Below are 22369 nucleotides of genomic sequence, written 5' to 3' on the forward strand. Positions count from 1 at the left end.
CTCCCAGCAGGTGAGCAGGCGGGGCCCGCCTGGCGCTTCGGCGTTGTCATCCTCATCTGCCTGCCCTTTCCCCTTCTGGCACGCAGCAGGGCCCCAGCGGGCTCTTCCCGGCCGCGGCCAAGCCAGCCTCCGCCGAGGGGCGTCGGCTCAGAGTCCACTTCCCTGGCAGCGCAGAGGCCAGAAGGTGGGCCCGGCCGGCGCACGCCCACCTGTCGGCCGCGCAGGCGCACGGCGCGCCCGCGCCTGGCCTCCCTGTCTGCGGCGCGACGGCTAGTGCGCAGGCGCGGCGGCCGATGCAAGTGTGTATGTGCGGGCGACAAGATGGCGGCGGCGGGGGAAGCAGCGTGAGGAGTCTGGAGGCGCGCCGAGTCCCATTGAAACGGGCCGCCATGGCCCTCCACAGCCCGCAGGTATCGCCAGCCTGGGCCTCAGCGGGAAGGGGCCTTGGCGCTCGGCGGGTAGGGCGCCGCGTGGGCGGGCGGGCGAGCGGGTGCACCCTGCCCCGGGAGCGAGCGTGTGGAGTGGGGGAGGGCGCCGGGACATGCTGCCCGGGACTAGGCCCCGAGCCTCCGCGCTCCCGCCACCGCAGCCGCGGCCTCCCCCCGGAGCCCGCCTGCGCCCCCAGGCTCCGGGCCAGGAGAGGGGCGCAGGGGCCTGACCGCTTCTCGGAGGGCGTAGGGTGCCGAAGGGGTTAACCTCCAGGCCAGGGCCACGGCGGGAACTGGGGTGTGGTAGGGGCCCCTCTTCGCCCAGTCAGCCCGGCCTTGGTGGGAGACGGGGCAGTCAGAGGGCCTCCAGGGCCTCCTGGAACGAGTGAGCCATCAAGACAGCTCGACATTGCACTCTTTGCCCGAAACAAGCCACAAGGATTTGGGGGTGCTCTTTTCCCCCTATGCCCCAAAAGGTGGCTTTCTTAGCTCGATTGACGACGGAAGGGTGCTCGTTTTCGGGTTGTAAGACTCAGACACTGAGGAGCAGCCTTAGGTTGCTGTTGCAAAGAGAACTCGAAATAAGTCGTAAGGACCGTACTTTAACTTGCGTTTGAGTGACATCTTTTGCACGAGTCCATCTCAGCCATGCTGACACTAACAGCTAACACACCCTGACAGAAGAGTATCCAAAGTTTAGGAGCCGTTTAAAATAATCCCATAGTGGAAAGAAAGAGTAAAAAGAACCTTTCGCTTTTGGCGAGGTGAACGTGTAGGGTTGAGTTCTTACTTCCCACCCCTCCATCCTACCCCCCAAATTATAATTACTCTGGATAAAAATTGGCGTGTGGCGTTCGTTATTTGTGAAGCATGTTTTAGACCGCTGGTTTGTTGAGATCTAACCTCTAGAAATTTATGGCACACTTTTATACCATCTCAATATGCTTTTGTATTAAACATGGGAAAATGAAACAAAGTAGCTATTGGGAAAACTGGTGGTGAGTAAATCATAACCCTGTATAAGCAATTGGTTTTTGTTGCCATTTTGGAAATGAAGTCGATCTGGAATAATTACACATCTTTTAAGATTTCAATAACTATTGCAATTACTAAGGAGCCCTGGTGGCGCAGTGGTTAAGCGCTCGGCTGCTAACCAAATGGTGGGCTGTTCAACCCACCAGCCGTTACGCGGGAGAAAGATGTGGCATGTGGCAATCTGCTTCGGTAAAGATACATCCTTGGAAGTCCTATGGGGCAGTTCTCTGCCCTGTAGGGTCGCTATGGGTAGGAATCCACTCAATGACAGCGGCTTTTTTTTTTTTTTTCTTTTGGTATTGGCAGTTAGTGTATGTTGTGGAATTTGAAACACGGAAACCTTATTTTTAAAAAGTTAAATCTTACAGAAAGTTGCAATTCTGTTAAGTTTTTGGTACTTATTTTGGTCTGTGCAGGACTTTTCCCCGTTAACTGTGTGTTCACTTAATACATTTACTTTTGTAAGTAGTACAATTCTTTGCACACAAAAGGGGCTTCGTAGTTGAGAAATTTTTAGAAATGTGTAATGCAAGTTTTTTTCTTAAGAGATTTGCTTATTGCCCTTCTCTCAATTTAAATATTAATATTCCTCAAACTAAATAAGAATTCCTCAATGTAAAAGTTTACATTAAATATTACTGTAATAATATTGAATGTATACTTAATTATATCAAGTATATATTATATTAAACATAATGCGTATTATATTAAATAATAGTTACATTAAATATTAATGTAAATAGTTTATTGTTAAGATTAGCATGAACAGGTACAAGGTTCATTGTGAACTTATGTGTAACATGATAGTCATAATTTTGAAATGAAGATAACATATTTAGGCATAATTCACTTCCATTGTTTAATAAGCACCTATCACAATGCAGCAGAAGCGACTGAAATGTTAATTAGTGCTGATAATATATAAACTTAATTGTAATTTCATTTGCATTTATTGTCTCAGTACAGTATTTGTTTTATACCCTAATATTACCTATACATATCTTTAGAAAATTGGAGTGGCAAAAGTTAGTTGAACATAAATAAATGTTACCAGCACTTTGGGTTTATTCTTTTAAAAAATATGATTTAAGTGCTTTTAAGTTTTAGCATGGAGAATGCAGGAAGGAAATAGTTTGATTTCTCATGATACAGTGAAATCATATGTGCCAGGATTTAATTATTGGGTCTTGCTTGAGTTGGTCTGAGCATTTTAGTAAATTTGTTTTATTCGGTTTCCTGCTGTCCTGAAGGTTCTACAGCCTTAATGGACATTTATTCATTAATTAACAAATATTGAATGAGCACTTATCATGTGCTAAGCACCATGATATGCATATTACTTGTTTACTGTTGGGAGTAACAACAACAGATAAATGGTACCTGTTGCCATTGAGTCAATTCTGACTCACAGCGACCCTTTAGGAGGAGTAGAACTGCCCCCTAGGTAGGTTTCCAAGGAGCAGCTGGTAGATTCGAACTGCTGACTTTTGGTTAGCAGATGAGCTTTTAACCACTACACAACCAGGGTTCTAAATGAATGGTAAAGGTCCTATTTTAAAATTGGATTGTTAAGATTACAATGTGAAATTTTTTTTGCATAGAGTATAGCTTACGTTGCTATTATTAGAAAATATTGATTGAACCCTGTTCCCCAGATTGAAGTGCAAAACTTGGAACATTCCTAATGCCAGTAACTTTCAACATTTTCACAAGTTCTAAGTGATGAACTTTGACAGTTGGAGTGTAGGTAGAGCTCTAATTTATGAATATTTGCTGTCATGAGTGAACTGATTAAATGATTTGGAATAATTAATTTGAACTGACTGGTTCTGCCGTATACAATAAAACCTGCGAAAGCCGGAACCTGTGTAAGGCAGAAACCTGTCAGAAGGAAAACTCAAATATTTCCCACTAAGTAGAGAGCAGTATAAAAGCGGTGACTGCACCCTGTCAAAGGTGGAAAACTTGCGAGACCTGGAAAAACAAGGCAGTTCCATCAAGTTTGGGCTGTCATAGATTTCACTGTATGTGAAACAATTTTTGTGATCATTGAAGTCATTTGTAGGGAAATCACCAAAATAATGCTGCCTACCTCCACGCAAATTTGTCTGTTGTGCGATTGGTGTCTATTGTGTGGTTGGCTCCTGTCCTTCATCCTCTGCCGCAAGGCTCACCACAGTCTTTTCATTAGTTTGTAATAATGGGACCTGGTAATTATGGGACCTCCAAATAATGTTGTTTGGTGCCATTGAGTCAGTTTCAACTCTTGGCGACCGCATGTATGACAGAACGAAACACTGCTAGGTTCTGTGCTGTCCTTAGACAATTGTTGTTATGAGACCTGGTGATTAGGGGACCTCCAAATAAGGGGGCCCCTCATTTTACACTATCCAACGTACAGCATATGGCAGTGTGACTGTGTTATTGACTATCTGTTTATACTTGACAGCTTTGTTAGTGTTATTATTGAAAAGGATACATTTTTACTGTATTCTCTCACATAGTGAGCAGCTGATATAAGTAAAATTATTTGAAATACTGACTGTTTGGAGATACCAGTTTTCCTTTGCATTAGTGACAGCAAAATATTTAAAAATATCATAAGGAAAACCTAGATATTAAAAGTTTGCTATTTGATGGTTACCTCAGTGGTCATTGACAGTAGTATACATGATCCATGAGCAGGACCTCACCCGCATGTTCTTGACACCGTCTTGTTCCGACCATTGTCTACTGAAATTACATTAATGGTAAGTGGACCCACCTCATTCTAAATTCCACTGTATAGCAGATAGTTGAGAAAGATATCCCAGTGTTCTTATATGTGGAATTGACAGGATTTAACTAATCAGGGCTCCACACAGGAAAACTTAAAGGAGGAAAGGATTACAAAGCATAATAATTGTTACTTAAATGCCAAGCCTAGTGGCACATTTGATTTGTGCTTTGCTTAGAATAAAATGATTCAAGAAATTTCCTTACGTTGTATCATCTCCACTTGAATTAGTTACATCAAGTTTTCTTGTTTGTGTTTTTTATAAATTTCAGACATGTAAGTACTTCTATCAATGGATCTGTTTTTGTTTTTTTCTTGTGCTTTATGTGAGAGTTTACAGCTCAAGTTAATTTCTCATACAAAAATTTATACACATATTGTTATGTAACACTGGTTGCAATCCCTGTAATGTGACAGCACACTCCCCCTTTCCACCCCAGGTTTCCTGTGTCCATTCAACCAGCTTGGATCTGTTTTTTAAGTGCTACATTAAATGAGGTTGCTGAGGACATTTCTTACTGATAACATACTAAAGTATGAAAAATAGTGGGAAGAGCTTGCTTTTGAATTTGTGATTAGGCTGTTGTATTTCTGTTTGCTGCCACGCATGCAGGGATCACTGTCACACAAAATAGATAAATCTGTTTGCAGTGAAATTTACTGGCCTTGGGCCATTGGATTACTGTCCTTTGTCACTTTAGTGCTACTTCAGCAGTGTAGCTGTTCATTTCCAGAGACTTACATATGCTTGTTCCGCAGTTTTCTGTTTGTTGAAATGGTGTGCCTAACAGTCTTTCATTTCTGTTAATACAAGGCTGGATTAAGAACTAGTATAGGTAAAATAAAGGTAGACCATAGGATATGTTTATAGCATTTGGTTAAAAGGTTCAGAAATTGTAGAATTCATCATAAGCCAGATGTGGAATCTTCAGTAGATAGACTTTTCATGGGCTGGCTGTTTTCTATTTGAAAGCTCCTCAGCCATGACCCGATTTTCAGCAAAAGTCCTGAGAAACTAGTACGTCTAGGTACCACCCACCCCCATCTTAAAACATAGCATGTTCATATCTATCCATCCCACCTCAGTTCTTTGTTCTGATTGCCTTCTCCTGGGAATAGGGTAGGTGAGGTGTAGAGCTAGAATTGCGTTTTGGGGATTGGGGAGAAGGGTAATGTCAGAGAGGATTAAAATATCTTCCTCAACTCTGCTTTTCTGGTTTACATGAGAACTGGTGGATGATGTTGTGCATGGAGAGGATTAGCCCATGCTTACCACAGAGTAGATATACAATAGCGACGGCTACTCTTCTTATGATCCTCAGCCCCCTCCCTGTTGGGCCTAGTCCGCAGCTTTATTGGTCATTCTTGAGATTTACTTTTCTGATATCAACTCAGGGGCATCTCCTAAGGCTATATATTCTGATTCGGGAGTCTCAAAACTACTTCAGAGATGAAATCCCAGCGGACGTCAAGTCGATTCCAACTCGTAACGACCCTGTGGGACAGAGTAGAACTGCCCCATGTGGTTTCCAAGGCTGTAATTTTTACGGAAGCAGACTGCCACATCTTTCTCCTGTGGAGCGGCTGGTGGGTTCAAACCACCGACCTTTTGATTGGCAGCTCACTTAACCACTGTGCCACCAGGGCTCCTAGAGTCAGCGAAACACAGGTCTAAACACAGCTAAACACAGGTCAGAGATGAAGGTACCTCCTAATAAGAAGGTTGTGTATCCCACTCTTCTGCCTTAAGTACTTCATTTTTACATGTAGCTGCTTCCTTTTCTTTCTTTTTTTTTTGTTTTAACATCTGATGATGGTAGATTTTTGTTTTTGCATTTGTCCATGTTATATGAAGAAACACTCCTTTTTGTCTTGTATGTGTTTTGAGTACAGACACATTGTTATACTCTTGCTCTTATATTTTCTGGCAGTGTAGTCTTAAAAGTAGCAAAATATTTCACTATGACAGATCCAAACTTACATTCTCATCAGAACTACTCTGAAATTATATATGTATGAAAATTGAATAATATTAATAGTATCAGGTATGCCGGCTTTAAGGAACCAAATGTAGGAAAAAAAAAAAAACAGACATTAAAATTGCGCAAAATAGAGGCGCTCATGTTACTGACCAGTTATTGTGGAAGTGGTGAGAAGGGAGGAGCCCTTGAATAATGCACAACTTGGAGCTGTTGCCCTTGGGTGGGGATCCCCTGGCTGGGCTCAAAGTGGTAGAAATGGCTTTGGGGACCGTTTTCTCGATTCATTCTCCTCGCTGTTCACCAAAAAAGTTATTTGCCATTATTGTGAGTACGTGTCAAAAGTACTCATTTTTATGTTTTAAAAATTTTGAATAAAGCTGTATGTCTATATAAATTACATTTTGCAAGCCACGGACCTTGTGAGGTAGAATTGCCCAAGAGCATTTAATATATGATTATATTTAGATAATTTTGATTTGCCTTTCAGTCTAATGAGGTACAGTCCACATTGTTTAATTGTTCTTGCTGTGGATATAAGGAATACATTTTAAATTTTATTACATTCATTTAAATTTAGTCAGGACCAATTAGCTTGTGGATTTATTTGGTATTCTAATATCTGTCAAGAGGCTTTCTAGCGTTCCTTAATTTTTTTTCTTTTGCATTTTTCTTATTTTAGACAGTTTATACCTGAGTGGTACAAACAGATAAGTGCTTGACTACTAGCCAAAAGATTGGTAGTTCAAACCCACTCAGGGGCTCCTCAGAAGACAGGCCTAGTGATCTGCTTCTGAAAGGTCACGGCCTTGGAAACCCTATGGTGCAGTTGTACTCTGCACATGTGGGGTCACCGTGAATTGTAATCAACTTGATAGCAGCTACCAACAGTGTAACTCAAAAGAGGAGCAAAGCAAGTGTTGTCATTTAAAATATATACTCTCCCTATTCTTTCTGAAATTATCAACCTTTTTCCTTTTGATAGGGCTTATGCAACCTTTGGGAGGAAATAGAGGAGAATTTGAAAATAAAATTTAATTTTGGCCTGTATAAACCTTAGAGTTTTTGGAGATTCCTGCCCAGTTGTAAAAATCTTCTTTTGATATTTTAAGTAATAATTTCCCATAGATGGCTTCCAAGACCATATATATTTATTTGAGAGCTGAAGTAGTTCTTCTGGGTAGATCTGATAATTGGGCAAGGAAGAACATATTTATTATAAAATACTAAGCATTGTAGCAGTCAGCATTTGCAGAATGCTGTATAAGGCATAGGAAACCCTGGTGCTTAGTGGTTAAGTACTACGGCTGCTAACCGAAAGGTTGGCAGTTCGAATCCACCACAGGCGCTCCTTGGAAACTCTATGGGGCAGTTCTAGTCTGTCCTATAGGGTCACCATGAGTCGGAATCAACTCAACGTCAACAAGTTTGGTTTTGGGTTTTGGTATAATGTATAAACTTCATGGCTAATAAATCCATTCTTACTGCATAGATTGTTTGATCCTTATAGCAAGTCTGTAATGTATTGTTATCACCAGGTGAGTAAAGTGAGACCCAGAGAGGTTGTGACTTGTCTGAGGTCACATGGCTGATAAGTGAGTGATCAGGAACTTAAAAGCAAGTCTTTGGACTTTTAAATTTCTAGCTTTTTCTGCATTGCCAAACTGCTTTTTTAGAAGAGACTGATAAAGGCATAGTGTTTCACATTGTGACTTCCTCATAGTAGTTCCTCAATAAAAGTTTATGGACTGATGAATGAATAAATGTTTAAAGACTTTATTATGTTTGTATTACTGGATTTTGTGCAGGGTGGATTTTGATAAAAATCTTTATTGATTTTGTTTTTAGTTACAAAATAGGCACCTGCTATTTTTAAAGCATGCAAACATTACAGAAGTATTTAAAGTAAAAAGTGTAAGCCATTCTCTTCCTCTTTCCATCCTTAATCCCCCAGTGTGATGTACATCTTTTATGTTTTTTGTGTGTGGACATTTTTTTGTTGTTGTTCCGTTGTCTCCCAGTACAGTCTATTCCAACCAGATAAAGTCACTGAACTTTTTTTCCCCGTACAAAAATTTATACATACATTGCTATGTGACTCTAATTGCTCTCCCCATACTGTGACAGCACACTCCTCCTTTGCACTCGATTCCCCATGTCCATTCAACCAGCTCCTGACCCTCTCTGCCATCCCATCTCACCTCCGGACAGAAGCTGCCCATTCAGTCTCTTGTATCTACTTGAGCTAAGAGGCACCCTCCTGACGAGTATCACTTTATGTCCCACAGTCCAGTCCAATCCCTGTCTGAAGAGTTGGCCTCGGAAGTTGTTTTAGTTCTGGGCTGATAGAGAATCCAGGGGCCATGATTTCCAGGGTTCCTCAAGTCTCAGACCATCAAGTCTGGTCTTACCAGAATTTGAGTTCTGCACCTCACCTTTCTCCTGCTCCAACAGGGACTCTGTGTTGTGTTCCCTGCCAGGGCAGTCATTGGTGGTAGCCGGGCACCATCTAGTTCTTCTGGTCTCGGGCTGATGAAGTCTCTGGTTTACGTGGCCCTTTCTGTCTCGTGGGCTAATACTTTCCTTGTGTCTTTGGTGTTCTTCATTCTCCTGTACTCCAGGTGGTTGGGACCAATTGATGCATCTTAGATGGCCGCTTGCAAGTTTTTAAGACCCCAGACACCACTCACCAAAGCAGGATGTAGAACATTTTCTTAATAAGCTTTGTTATGCCAGTTGATCTAGATGTCCCCTGAAAGGATAGTCCCCAGACCCCTACCCCTGCTACTCTGTCCCTCGAAGTGTTTGATTGTATTCAGGAAACTTCTTAGCTTTGGTTTAGTCCAGTCGTGCTGACTTCCGCTGTAGTGTGTGCTGTCCTTCCCTTCACCTAAGATAATTCTTATCTACTGTCTAGTTAGTAAATAACCCTCCCCCTCCCTCCCCACCCTCATAACCATCAAAGAATGTTTTCTGTGTTTAAACCTTTTCTTGAGTTCTTGTAATAGTGGTCTTATACATTATTTGTCCTGTGACTGACTAAATTCACTCATCATAATGACCCCCAGGTTCCTCCATGTTATGTTTCACGGCTTCATTGTTGTTCTTATTGTTGCATAGTATTCCATTGTTAAAGTCCCTGAACTTTTTAGAGCAAATCTTGTTTTCAAAATTTTTGAAGACATCAACTCAAGTATAGTAAGATTTCTTATTTTACTTGATTTTGCCAGAGAATGGAGCTAACATTCTGGAGGTGAAAGTAGTGCCTTAGGATCCAGTACACTGAGGGCTGTGGAAGTGCTGTAGAAATCTGAATAGTAAAATGTTGCCCAGAAAACTTTTTTTTTTTTTTTGAGACATTTAACCCCTTACTTATAGTAGCTGTGCTGTCCAGTTTTTGTATTGCTAAAAGAAGTATGACTTAAATTCAAATACTTGTCTCCCTGGCACCTCTGCACTAGAGAAGATTACAGAGAGAACCAGCCTTTCATTAGTCAGAGAGATTGGTAGATCAACCAGCCTGAGTGACTAATGGAGAATTGGAAAATTAGCCTGAATTTTTTTTCTATCTTCTCCAAAATCAGGTTTTCTTCTCCTCCCCTTTTGTTTTTATCAAATACTGTAATGGCAAAAAAGACAGTGCAGAAGGGCCTAATCATGAAAAGCAACAGTCCCTGACTCCCACATCCCACCCTAGAGACAGCCAGCCATATTTAACCACTTCTGATGCTAGTAAAATGCAGTCAGGTCTTCCAAGGGTAGCATCACTATTTTATTTGGAGTTAACTTACAGGATACCAGACACTTTTATTCACAACCACATAGTAAAGACTTTACATCTTTTGTGCGTGTTCATTCATTGAGCAAAGATTTTTGGTTGCTGGGTGTTATTAGGAATATAGAGCTGGAAAGACAGTTCCTGTGCTTGAGAAGTTCACAGAGTAGTGGGAGAGAGAAACAGGCTAATTGGTAAATCCCTTCTTAGCGTGGTAACTCCTGTAACAAAAGTGTGAAGACTTTTCATTCATTCATTCAAGAACTTTCATTCATTCATTTAACAAATAGTTACTGAGTTGCTACTGTGTACCAGGCGCTGAGGATGGAGTGATGAGCAAAACCAGGCATTCATTGTCCCTTTTACCAGTGAGCTTACCAGCTAGTGAGGGAGACAGTTGCTAATCAAATAATCACAGGAATGCCTGTGTTATTTTTAAACTGAGAAATGAAGGAAGGGAACACAGTTCTGTTAGTGTGCCCTGGGGGGTGGGGGTCAAGGAAGGGTTCCCATGGAAATGATGCATTAGCTGAGATTCTCAGCATGAAACAGTGGGGACAGCATGTGGAGTGGCCCTGTGGCTAGAGAGGTTCGGAGGAGTTAAGAGAACTGAGAAAAAGCCTGTTTGTCTTGAGCTCAGAGCTGGAGAGGAGAGACAGATGGGGACCTCCCCAACCTTGCTGCTTTTGTTAGGGGTTATTTATCCTGAGAAAAATGGGAAGGCCTTGGAAGCTTTGGGGCATGTTAAAGGGGTGACACCACATTTGACCATGGAACCTCGCAGTCAGACTGCAGTTTAGGATCTCCCTCCGGCTGCCCTATGAAGAATAGACTACGGGGGTCAGAGTGGGCTAGGGCCAACAGTTAAGAGTTCTTGGACTTTTGATTGTGGAGGGTGCAGTAGAAATGGTGAGAAATGGCGCGATTCAAGATATTTAGGAGTAAAATGATTGAAAAGGAAGAGTGTGTTATTGAGTGTCAGGGGAAGCTGGGAAGATGTGTCTTCCAGAAACGGTGATATTTGAGCTGGAGTTTTCCAGGCAGAGAAGCTGGGGGGACAAGGACTTTTGACGGAGAATATAAGGAGGTACAAAGTCTCAAAGCCTGCGGCATGTTTGGGAAACTTGAGGTAGTTTTGTGATTGAATTGGATGTGTAGAGTGAGGTAGTTAGACAGGAGTCAGGAGGGGAGATGTGAGGGACCTCGATATTCCAAGCCAAAGACTGCAGGTTTTACCTTGTCAGCAGGTGGAACCTGTGGGATGCCACTGGTTTTTGGAAGTAGCTTTGGTAGCATCACTCTGTATTATTATTGCAGATGTAGAATGGGGCCTTGTCAGGGACTTGATTCTTGGGGCTTCTCCTGCTCTGGGAATGTACTCTATCATCTCACCACCCCAAGCATCTCAAACCCCAAAACTGGGGTGGCGGGGGCGGGAGTAGAGCATTTATTTTGGGGACACCGAAGGCAGATTAGTGCAAGACAAATAGCCCTTGAATGCTCTCAGTGATAATTGGATAGAGTAGTTAGGGAAGGTCATCTGGGGACGTTATTCCCTTTGTTTTTAGGGGACGCCTTTAAAAACAATCTTTTGTCCCCTGATTACACTCATAGAAAATAAAGAAAATCTATTACCCATTATGTCCCACCGCTCTGTTAATATTTTCAAGTTTCCTTTCAGCACTTTTAGTAGTAAATTTTAGAACTTTGGAATCACTGTGCATAGTAGTGTTTCTTAAATTGTAATCCTTGGACAGACCCCTTTCTTTCATTACAATCACCTGGCACCTTGCTCAGAATGAGATTCCTGAGCTCCATCCAAACACTGAGTTAAGAATCAGGGCCTGTGAACAGGCTTTAACATTTATATTTTAGACCACTTTCCCAGGTTATCTCTGCTGGTTTCAGAGCCTCTGTGTGGCTTCATATACAACTTTTTCACTTACCCTGTTGAGCACTTTTTCATGAATGAGAATAACTAAATTATATTGGACAAAACATTTTTTAACTTCTCCATTCTGTCATAGGTTTGTACCAGTTGGCACTAGTCTGATTTTAGCACTGAGTGAAATTGTGGGACAGTTTGAGCAAACCAAATCAGCATGAGAAACCCAAATATTTTGCCACTTTGAAGACCTACCGGAGTTAGGTCTTTAGAATGAGACTCCAGTTTTGTTTGAAGTTCATTAACTACCTAAGTAATGAATTCCTTTTCAACATTTATCCAGCTCTTGCTGTATACCAGGGCCTGTCTTGGGGTTTGTAAATTGCTACACACAGTGTTTGTTAAAATGTAAATGCAAATACATTCCCCAAGGCTGCAGGAAACAATCTGACCAACTTCGCTGCACTCTCTGTCTTGGAGTAGGACCATGGTGGATGGGCACAGGGGCATCACAGGCTTCAGGATACATTAGAAAGTTAGTACCAAATCTCTGGGAAATCAGAAGTTGAGTTGTGGTCACAGTCTTTTTGAGGAGTGTGTATAGCATTAAACTAGTTTGCCATCAGAAATTCCTGCAGCCTTTTTTGTTTTTGGTCATGGATTTGTCAGCTTTGAAAATTCTTTGCCTCCAGTTTTTACAACCTGGTGCTACTCATGGTTTGCTCCATCTTGCTTCTTATTTAACTCTTGGCTGTTTTGTGCCACAACAGCATAATATGAGTTAAATGCCGAGAGCATACATTTTCTTTTTCTTCTATGACTAGTTAATATTTAGTGAGCGAGAGATACCCTCCCCCCCCTTTTTTTTAAATCTTAAAAACCATTCTCTTCAGTTTTTGGCCAGATATTTAGCTGATTGTAACTTGAATATAACTTCACATACAATGATACTATAGCAATAGCCTAGCAGTGACTAGTCTTGGACACAGTTGCCAGAGCTGTGTTTGGAAAGTTTGTCTCTCATCCCATGCTCATATTGAACAAAGTCTTTTCTTTCTAACATGGACAGAAAGTAAAGCACATGGCTGTTTTGGTGGCCTTTCTTTCCCATTGATTTCTTTTGGGTGGAAACATAGATTTGAGTTAGCCATGTAATTGGTTGATTATTTTTCTGTGAAAAAAAGGAAGCAAATCCCATATATTTAATGTGAACAGCAGGCTGTGGGAGCCCTATGGGTCTGTGCTTCTGAGAGTTGGTCAGCCAGTTGTAGAGGCCTGCAAAGGGCTGGGCCCTGTCAGGGGCTCTGTGCAAGGAGTGGAGAGAAGACATGACCCCTGCCAGGCAGAGGTTGTGTTGTATGCAGAGATGACTACTTAAATCTTAAATAATAAGTAAATATTAAATAAAGATGATTATTTTACTAGACCTGTGATGGGTGCTATTAAGTAGGACTGACTATAGGGGCCATGGAGTGCTTTGTCCCTGACTGGCCTGGTCAGGGTCTTAGCTTTCTTGAGATCAGGTATGGTCTGATTCTCCTTCCTCACCTCCACTGTGCTAGCAGAGTGTTTTGCCATTAGTAGGCACTTTGTTAACTGGATAAATTAATTTATACAGGACCAGTTGAAGGAAATAATAAAGAGAACACCTGGTTGTTGCTCAGTATTGTAAGAACTGTGTATGGTTTTGTTTAGGTGTTTCTCATTCTGCAAGTGAAGATCAGGACCATAGTGTACAAAATCATGAAGGACAGGTTTGCCCTCCGTAGAAATGCCTTTTTAATAATGAGAGCTGATTAAGAGCTGGGCTGCTTCATGAAGTATTCAGATTGACTGTCATTTCTGCATTCAGACTGTATGAGTGACCTCTAAGCTTCTTTTAAGATTTTCTGTGTTCTCTTTATCACTGTTTTATAGTTTCTTGAATCCAGGTGGTTGAATTGTATAGCATGTTTTGGGCTGTTTCTCAAAGAATGTGGTTGTGAGATCAGATGACAGTTACTGATGCAAATAAAATGCCTTCACAATCCTTAACGTCAAGTGTTTTTCGCTGTAACGTTCTGCAGACTAAAGCCTTTTCTGTGCTCTGTTAGTGGGTCATGGTAGTAATGACTTTCTTGACCTGGTCACAGCAAATGTAGTTCTTGTTGTTAATTAAATGCTCTAGAGAGATTGGCTTCAGAACTGAAAATGATCTTGGATTGAATTGGAAAGTTATTTTTGAAAAAGCCAAGAGTGTTAGAGGTGGACATTATTTTCAATGAGTAAAATGAGTAAATGGGAAAATAAGTTTGTTTATAAAAGAATTGTCTTTTGTGCAAGTGACACTTCTGAAAAGTTGCACGGGAGTTGACTTTTTCTGTCATTCTAGTTGCATTACAGTTTTTCTTCTGATTGATACTTAGCTTCGTCTTTTGCCATTGTTGTTAATTATCAGTAAACCTTTAAAAGCGGTAAAAAAAAAAAAGTTCCCATTTTAAAAACATCTGCTCTGGATATTGGCCGCAAAGCAGTGGATCCTCTTATAAAATGAATAATCATCTCCAGTTTTATAAATTCTTTCAGGGGCATAACTAGGTGGAGAAGCAGCTCTGCTCGCCCTGTTGTTTTCTTTTTCATTGTACTTAAGATGAAGATTTACAGAGCAAGCAAGTTTCTCATTAAACAACTAATACACATAATGTTTTGTGACATTTATTGCCAACTCCACAACATGTCAACACTCTCCCCTTCTTGACCTTGGTTTCCCTGTTACCACTTTTCCTGTCCCCTCCTGCCTTCTCATCCTTGCCGCTGGGCTGGTGTGCCCATTTATTCTTGTTTTGTTTTATGGGCCTGTCTGATCTTTGGCTGAAACTCCTCCTGTTTTCTGCTTAGTTTTTCGCACCTCCTGGATTGTTCTAGTGATCTTTTTTTTCTTGGGTATGGGACCACTCCTACAGTGATTCTGAGTCCTGACTGCATATTAGAATCTTGCAGGAAGGATTTAGAAATGCTAAGTGAAGCCTTAGGCTACATCTCAGACCCTGAAAACAGAATCGTGCTGGTCTGGCCTAAGCATCAGTATTTTTAAGGATGCTCCCTAGGTGAGTCTAAGGTGTAGTCAGGGTGAGAACCACCGCACAGCTGCTCATGCTCCCCGCGTGGGTGAGCGCCACCACCGATGTCCCAAAAACAGTATTTATTAGCTGATTGGGTGAAAACATCTGTCTTCCAAGGTGCTCATGTCCTAAGCCCCACATATTTACCTTAAGGGGGACTTTATGAAGTCACAAGTGACATTTTTCTAATAAAATATTTTTAAACTAAACAGTGAACTTAAAAGACACAATTAAAGATCATGGTGTGATCCACTGTAATTTTGGCTGGTAAAGTAAACTATATTTGCACAATTAAAATATTTGGGGAATAATTTTCAAGAGATTATTACCAAAAAAAAACAACAACCAAAAACCAAACCTGTTGCCGTTGAGTCGATTTTGACTCATAGCGACCCCATAGTACAGAGTAGAACTGCCTGCCCCATAGAGTTTCCAAGGAGCGCCTGGTGGATTTGAACTGTCAACTTTTGGTTAGCAGCCGTAGCACTTAACCACTATGCCACCAGGGTTTCCAACAGATTATTAGGTGGAGGATATTTTTGAACAGATTATTAGGTGAAAGTTAAAAAAGGAAACTGATCTATTTCCTTTGTGAACTTAGCCAGAATTCTTAGCTGTCTATACCTCTTTTTATTCTTTTCAGCATGTTGTAACTTGGCAGCTTTTAACATCTTCAGCCAACCCTTCTAAGTGACTCTGGTTTTCATTAACCACCAAATAATGCATTAAGGAGAAAATTCTTTCCTTAAAATTGGAAGGAGAGGGTTGTATATACCAGCTAATATAAGTACTTCTTGTTTAGGCAGCTGTGGATTTTCCAGGATATTTGAAGAAACCGTTGGCAATAGCCAGCAAATTAGAAGAAAATCATTTATGAGATCAAGCGTCTTTTTTTCTTGATTGTCATTTTAAAACGAAGTTCTGGTTAGCCAAGCATTTTTCCTCCTGGCAGGTGGCCTTCAGGAACCAAACTTTTGTTGGTTTGGTTCCAGCATATTTCAGTAAGTGAAAAATCCCGGAGAACAGATACACTTAAAAGTTTCTGCCCGTGTCGCACTCTGTTTAATGAAACACTATGTGTTTTGATTCAGTGTTCTTGGCTATACTTGTTATTGTGTAGGGTGGAGTCTGAGTAGATGACCAGGGGACCTAGGTGATTCTAAAGGCAGAGCCACACAGGTAGTGATTGTGTGATGCTGAGACGGAGGCTTAAAGAAGGTAAGGGCACAACTGCAGTGAAAACTACCTGACTAACCAACCAACCCAGCCACCGATTGCCATCAAGTTGATTCCGACTCATAGTGACCCTATAGGACAGAGTAGAACTGCCCCATAGGGTTTCCAAGGCTGAAATCTTTCTGGAAGCAGAAGCCACATCTTTCTCCCTTGGAGTGGCTGGTGGGTTCAAACTGCCGACCTTTTGGTTAGCAGCTGAGTGCTTAACAACTGTGCCACCAAGGCTCCTTACAGTGATAACAGGCGGCAAAATAAAAAGGTAATGCACAGTATTTTTAGGTGTGCCTAATAAGAGTCTTTGGACCAAGGCACATGAAATCTTTTTAGAAATCTCAATGTATGGATATTTAAATGCAGAGTACTTTAAGAATTCCACTTATGTAAATGAAAGGTTAATACTATGCTACTTGTTCTTCAAGAGCTGCTCTTATGATGCTGACAGCTGCTTCATCCACCTTATATAAATTGTACGTCAGTTTTTTTCAAGTCAGCCTTATTGAGGTACAATTTAATACAATAAAGGTACTTATTTTAAGTGTACACTTTGAGTTTTGACAAATGTATATACCAGGGTAACTACCACCACAGTCAAGATATAGAACATTTCCAACCCCAGAAGACATGGCCCCCGGACTCTCTGTTAACTCAGAACTAAAACCATTCTTGAAGCCAAGTCTTCAGACAAAGAATAGACTGGACTATAAGATATAAAATGATACTTGTGAAGAGTGTACTTCTTAGTTCAAGTAGATACACGAGACTAAATGGGCAGCTTCTGTCCGGAGGCGAAATGAGAAGGCAGAAAGGGATAGGAGCTGGTTGAATGGACACAGGAAATCCGAGGTGGAAAGGAGGAATGTGGGGTCACATTATAACGATAGCAACTAGGGTCATATAACAATTGTGTATAAATTTTTGTATGAGAAACTAACTTGAACTGTAAACTTTCACCTAAAGCACAATAAAAAATAAAAAAAATAAAGATATAGAGCATTTCCATTGCCAGAAAGTCCCCTTATATCCCTTTGCCCTCAGTCCCCATCCCCTTCCTAGTCAACTACTGATCTGCCTTTTGTCCCTATAGGTTAAGTTTGTCTTTTCTAGAATTTCATTTACATGGAATTATACAGTAGATAATCTTCTCTCTTGCTTCTTTCACTCAGCATAGCATTTTGAGATTCACCCATGCTTTGTGTAAGATTTCCTTCCTTTTCAGTGCTGTGTTATATTTCATTGTATGGAGGCACCATGATTTGTTACCTTCTCACCTCTCAATGGACATCTGTGTTGTTTCCAGGGCTTGACTGTCATGAATAAAGCTGCTATATCTATATTCATGTTCAACCCTTTTTGTAGACACACATTTTCATTTCTCTTGGGTGAAATACCTAGGAGTGGAATTACTGGGTTGCATGGTAAGTGTATGTTTTATTTTATAATAAACTGCTGGACTTTTTCAAAGTGGTGGTACCATTTTTCATTTATACCAGCAGTGTGTGAGAATTCCACTTGTTCTGCGTCCTTACCAACACTTGGTGTTGTAAGTCTCCTTAATTTTATTGTGCACCAATTTAAAAGGAACGGATTTTTTTTTCCCACAGAAATGTGAGTCCCTGTCTTATGACAGAAAGTCAGTCTTAACTGAAAATAAGTGTTTTCTTAGTGAAATGTGTCTAAAAAGATGATTTAAACAAGAGCGAGAGAGAGTGAAAAGAGTGAGTACCCTCTCATATGCACAGTAACCTTATATTTTTGGTGGTCAAGGATAGTGGGGGGTGGAGTATAAATGGATTTTTAAAGGATTGTCCTGCCCTGATACTTTCTTACTGCATCTGTGGTTTGGTTTGCCCTTGTTTCCTTCTAAATGTAAGGTTTGAAAGTTGATTTTTCTTTGACTTGGGAGACCACATGGTAATTGGTGAATGATTTTCTTCTAGATCAAAATAGGTATTCTCGTAAGGTTTTCTGTCAAGCTTAATTCAGTTATCTTGATTATGTTAAAATATTATATTTTAATATTAAATATTATATCTCAATTATATTTAAATATTGTATTTAAGAATGAAAAATGTATTTCTGGCTGGAGCAACTTTACTGTGGTAGTAAAAACAGGAGAATAAAAACTAATTAGAGTTGGCAAGTTAAAATTTTGTCAGCCCACTAACATCTCGGAGGTTTAAACTGTAATTGGAGTGTGGAAAGGTTATTATTCCTTATCCCTAGAACTTTCTATTTGTTGTAGGCTTTTTCTTTTCTTTGTCTTCTTCCAGAATTTATTTGTTCAACAAAGATATTTTGAGCACCAGCTCTGTGCCAAACATTTCATTAATTGCTGGCATACAAAGATGCATTTAACTTGGTCCCTTTCTTTTTTAAAAATCAACTTTATTGGTTATTGATATATGTGCAATAAAGTTTTCCCGTTTAAAATTTATGGTTCAGTAAGTTTTGACAAATATATACATTCGTTTAATCAACCACAGTCAAGATTCAGACATTTCTTTTGCACCCCAAAGTTCCTTTGCACCCCTTTGCATTCTGTCCTGCACCCCTGGCCCCAGCAACCACCAAACTTCTTTATGTTAAAGTTTCTTTTTTATTGGTTTTTCTGCTTTTTCTATTTTTTTTTCTTAAACTAGCACCAAGATGATTGTAATGGTTATGAAACAGGTGGAGTCTTGAAATTCTGCTAGGGAACTTCCAGATAACACACACTGAACACACACTGGATTTGCTCTCTCGTATATCATTTCTGTTCCATGTGGTTAAACGTTCTGGATAGCAAGTTATTGTATAATGAACGTTGTCACTGTTATCTTGCCGTTTAGTACTAGTTTAGAGCAAAGCAAGTTAAAATTTAATTGCCATTGTGTAATGTAGCTCTGATACAGACAGACGACTGGAAAGTTGGTAAAAGTGAGTTTCTGTTAGGTGTTCGTGTTTTCTAGTTTGGAGATGCAGTCTGTGGGAAAAAAAAAATTAGCTCAAAATCTCCATGAAAGCACTTAAAAAGAATTTGTAGCCAGCCTATTAAAACCAAACTTTTAAAGGGACATGGTTACTTTTTGATAGAACTTTAATAGCCAAAATAGAACTCACTAATATACGTATGAAACTAGACACTAAAGTGCAATATGTTGACATTCAAATCTGAAGAAAGAGTGATGCAGCCATGGGGGTGGCTTTGAAACACTGTCTGTTTTGTCGCCTTCTTCTCAGGACCCCTCTGTCCCAAGAAAGTAAAGCACAATTCTGCTACAGCTCAGTCAGTCGAGGAACAAGACTGTCTCTGTCTCTTTCCTGTGTCTGCTTTTGCCATATGTAATACTCCTTGCAACTTGCAGTTAGCTTGTACTGTAACAAAACTGTCAATGTTGTGATGTCCTCAGCCCTGTGTCTATTCAAAGTTTTAGTCTCATAATCTAGCACAGTTCAGTGTGGATAATTGGTGCTCAATAAATATTGTTAAATGAATGAAATTCCTGCTGGGCACTGACTGTTTGAATAAAGTCATCTACAGAGAGCCCCCCCAAAACACACAAATCACTTTCCACAGTTGAAAGCATACTGTGAGTGGTCAATAAATACCAGTTAACATCCATCAAGTACTGGGTCATGATCAATAAAGCTTAGTAAAGAAATTAAAACTTTTTTTTGCTGCACGTACTGACTTGATGATAGTTTTTTTTTCTTTATTGAGATATAATTCACATCAAAAACCACTGCATTATATTCTTTAAATGGGTGATACTTGGTCTCTATACATTTGCCTATTTCATATAAGTAGGATCATACAGTATTTGTCATTTTGTGACTGACTTAATTTCACTTAGCAAATGTTTTCTAGGTTCATTCATGTTGTAGCATGTATCAGAACTTCATTTCCCTTTATACCTGAGTAGTATTCCATTGTATGTATGTACCACATTGTATTTATCCATTCATCTGTTGATAGACATTTAGGTTGTTTCACCTTTTGGCTATTGTGGATTGTGCTACAATGGACATTGGTGTACAGATTTCTGTTTGCATTCTTAAGTTTATGACATCTCCCAAATTCACCTTATTTGGATCAGGAAATGAGGGAGGAAACTCCTGACTTTGTACTTCTCAGCTTCTTTATTAACTGTGACCTTGGTTGTGTCATTTAATTCTGTGTGACCTAATTTTGCATCTGTAAATGGGAGATTGATTGTTCTGAGAGCTGGGGTGATAGTTGCCCAACTGCCTTAGAAACTGTAAAGAACGGACCAAGTACAGCAAAGTATTTATTGATCACTGCCTCTGTGTTTTGATTTTTTGCCTCAGAGAGTGATTTACTCCTGTTTCCATCAGCTCTTTTGAAGGCCACCCATCACTGCCATCGAGTCAGTTCTGACTCATAGTGACCCTGTAGGACAGAGTAGAACTGCCCCATAGAGTTTCCAAGGCTGTAAATCTTCATGGAAGCAGACTGCCACATCTTTCTTCTGTGGAGCGGCTGGTGGGTTCAAACCGCTGACCTTTCGGTTAGCAGCCGAGTGCTTAACCACTGCTACACCAAGGCTCCTCCTTTTGAAGGCAAGAGACAGTAGTTTGGTGGCAAACAGCATATTTATTCGTATTTCTGGTGGCGCAGTGATTATGCATTCGGCTACTAACCGAAAGGTGAGCAGTTTGAATCCACCAGCCGCTCCTTGAAAACCATATAGGGCAGTTCTATTCTGTCCTATAGGGTCGCTGTGGGTCAGAATCAGCTTGACGGCAAATGGTTTTTTGGAGAGATGAAGGTTTTGGACGTTTGACTGAAGGCTTAGAATGCTGTGCTCCAGTGCCCTCTAGTGCCATGCTGTGCTGGTCATCTGCATAAAGTGTTGTTTCCTGTGGCTCTCTAGAGAACTGTGTGTAGAATTGTGCACGTGAATGGTAAATGTCTTTACTTCTTCTCATCTTTGGACTGAGGTTGAAGAATTTATCTTTATTTCTGAGAGCAGCTTCTTTGCTTTTCACTTAGCACAGACACGGGTATTTCCAGTTTTGCTCAACCCTTTCCCAGGGCTTTGTAGATCTAGATCTCCAGTGGCCCTCTAGTCTCCTCCAGAATGTAAAACTAGAGGTCCAAGCTAGCAGGCTGTGCTTTTGTAGGGTGTCTTTTGTATCCATCCTAGCTGTGTTGTGGCTTGCCCTCTTTTCCTGAAGAGTTTTTTTTTTTTTTAAGTCTGTTAGAATCTCCTTAAGAATACATATTAAAATTTTTCTTCTGGTTCCTGTGTTTGCTGTGTTTATTCAGTCATTTCTGGTAGTAATTCTCTTCATTGCTCTAGATATTTTACTCACATGTCTTGTGATTCTTTGTTGCTCATTCATATATGAGGATGGGTGGGTGTGCGTTTCCTTGGCAAATAGGGAGATTACTGTTTCTCCAGCATACTTTTTCCCCCCTGAATAGTTTTCATCACCCCAATATGTTCCCTTGTTCCTTGTTGTGATCAATCCTTCTATCTCCAGACCCTGATAACAACTGATCTATTTTCTGTCCTTATAGTTTTGCAGTGTTATAGAAACGCAGCCATACAGTGTGTACTTCTTTCACTTAGCATAATCCTTTTGAGTATTAGTATTTCATTGTGTAGATGTACTACATTTTCCTCTTGATGGACATTTGGGTGGTTTCCAATTTTTGGCAATTACAAATAGAGCTGCTGTAAACATCAGCATACAGTTTGTGTGTGTGTGTGTACATAGGTCTTCATTTTTCTTGCTTAAGTGCCCAGGAGTAGGATTGCTGGGTTGTATGGTAAGTAACTTTATAAGAAACTGCCAAACCCTTTACAGAGTGACTGTACCATTTTGCATCCCCATCAGCGATGTATGAGAGTTCTACTTGTTGTACATCCTCGCCAGCATTAGATGTCAGGAATATTTTCTTCCAGTTGATGGCTTGTCTTTTCATTTTCTCCTGAGTAAGTTTTGAGGTTTATTCTAGACTTATAGGTCTCTATCTGCAGTGAGACTACAGTAGTGTCAGCAGTGTCATTACACACACAGGCATGAGCGACACCCACTCTCCACTTTTCTTTTGCTTCCTTTTATTTTTATTTTTATTTTTTTTGTATTTTATTGTACTTCAGGTGAAGGCTTACAGAACAAATAGTTTCTCATGAAACAGTAGTAC

The 22369-nt window shown here is 40.5% G+C and overlaps 1 protein-coding gene across 3 annotated transcripts in view; it reads left to right on the forward strand.

Moving 5' to 3' along the window:
* Positions 1-262: 262 nt before the first annotated feature.
* Positions 263-22369, forward strand: part of USP10 (ubiquitin specific peptidase 10) — a 66793-nt gene continuing 44686 nt past the window's right edge. For 2 of the 3 annotated variants that reach the window (XM_023732542.1, XM_023732541.1), the window contains exon 1: positions 298-410. In XM_023732542.1, coding sequence (XP_023588310.1) covers positions 306-410 — 105 coding nt within the window. In that variant the 5' untranslated portion in view covers positions 298-305. Of the gene's footprint in view, positions 411-22369 lie in introns of all 3 variants that reach the window. The other variant, XM_004377733.1, reaches the window with a different exon arrangement.

This window comes from Trichechus manatus, unplaced genomic scaffold (assembly GCF_000243295.1).
Source record: "Trichechus manatus latirostris isolate Lorelei unplaced genomic scaffold, TriManLat1.0 scaffold00053, whole genome shotgun sequence".
In the NCBI taxonomy this organism is placed as follows: domain Eukaryota; kingdom Metazoa; phylum Chordata; class Mammalia; order Sirenia; family Trichechidae; genus Trichechus; species Trichechus manatus.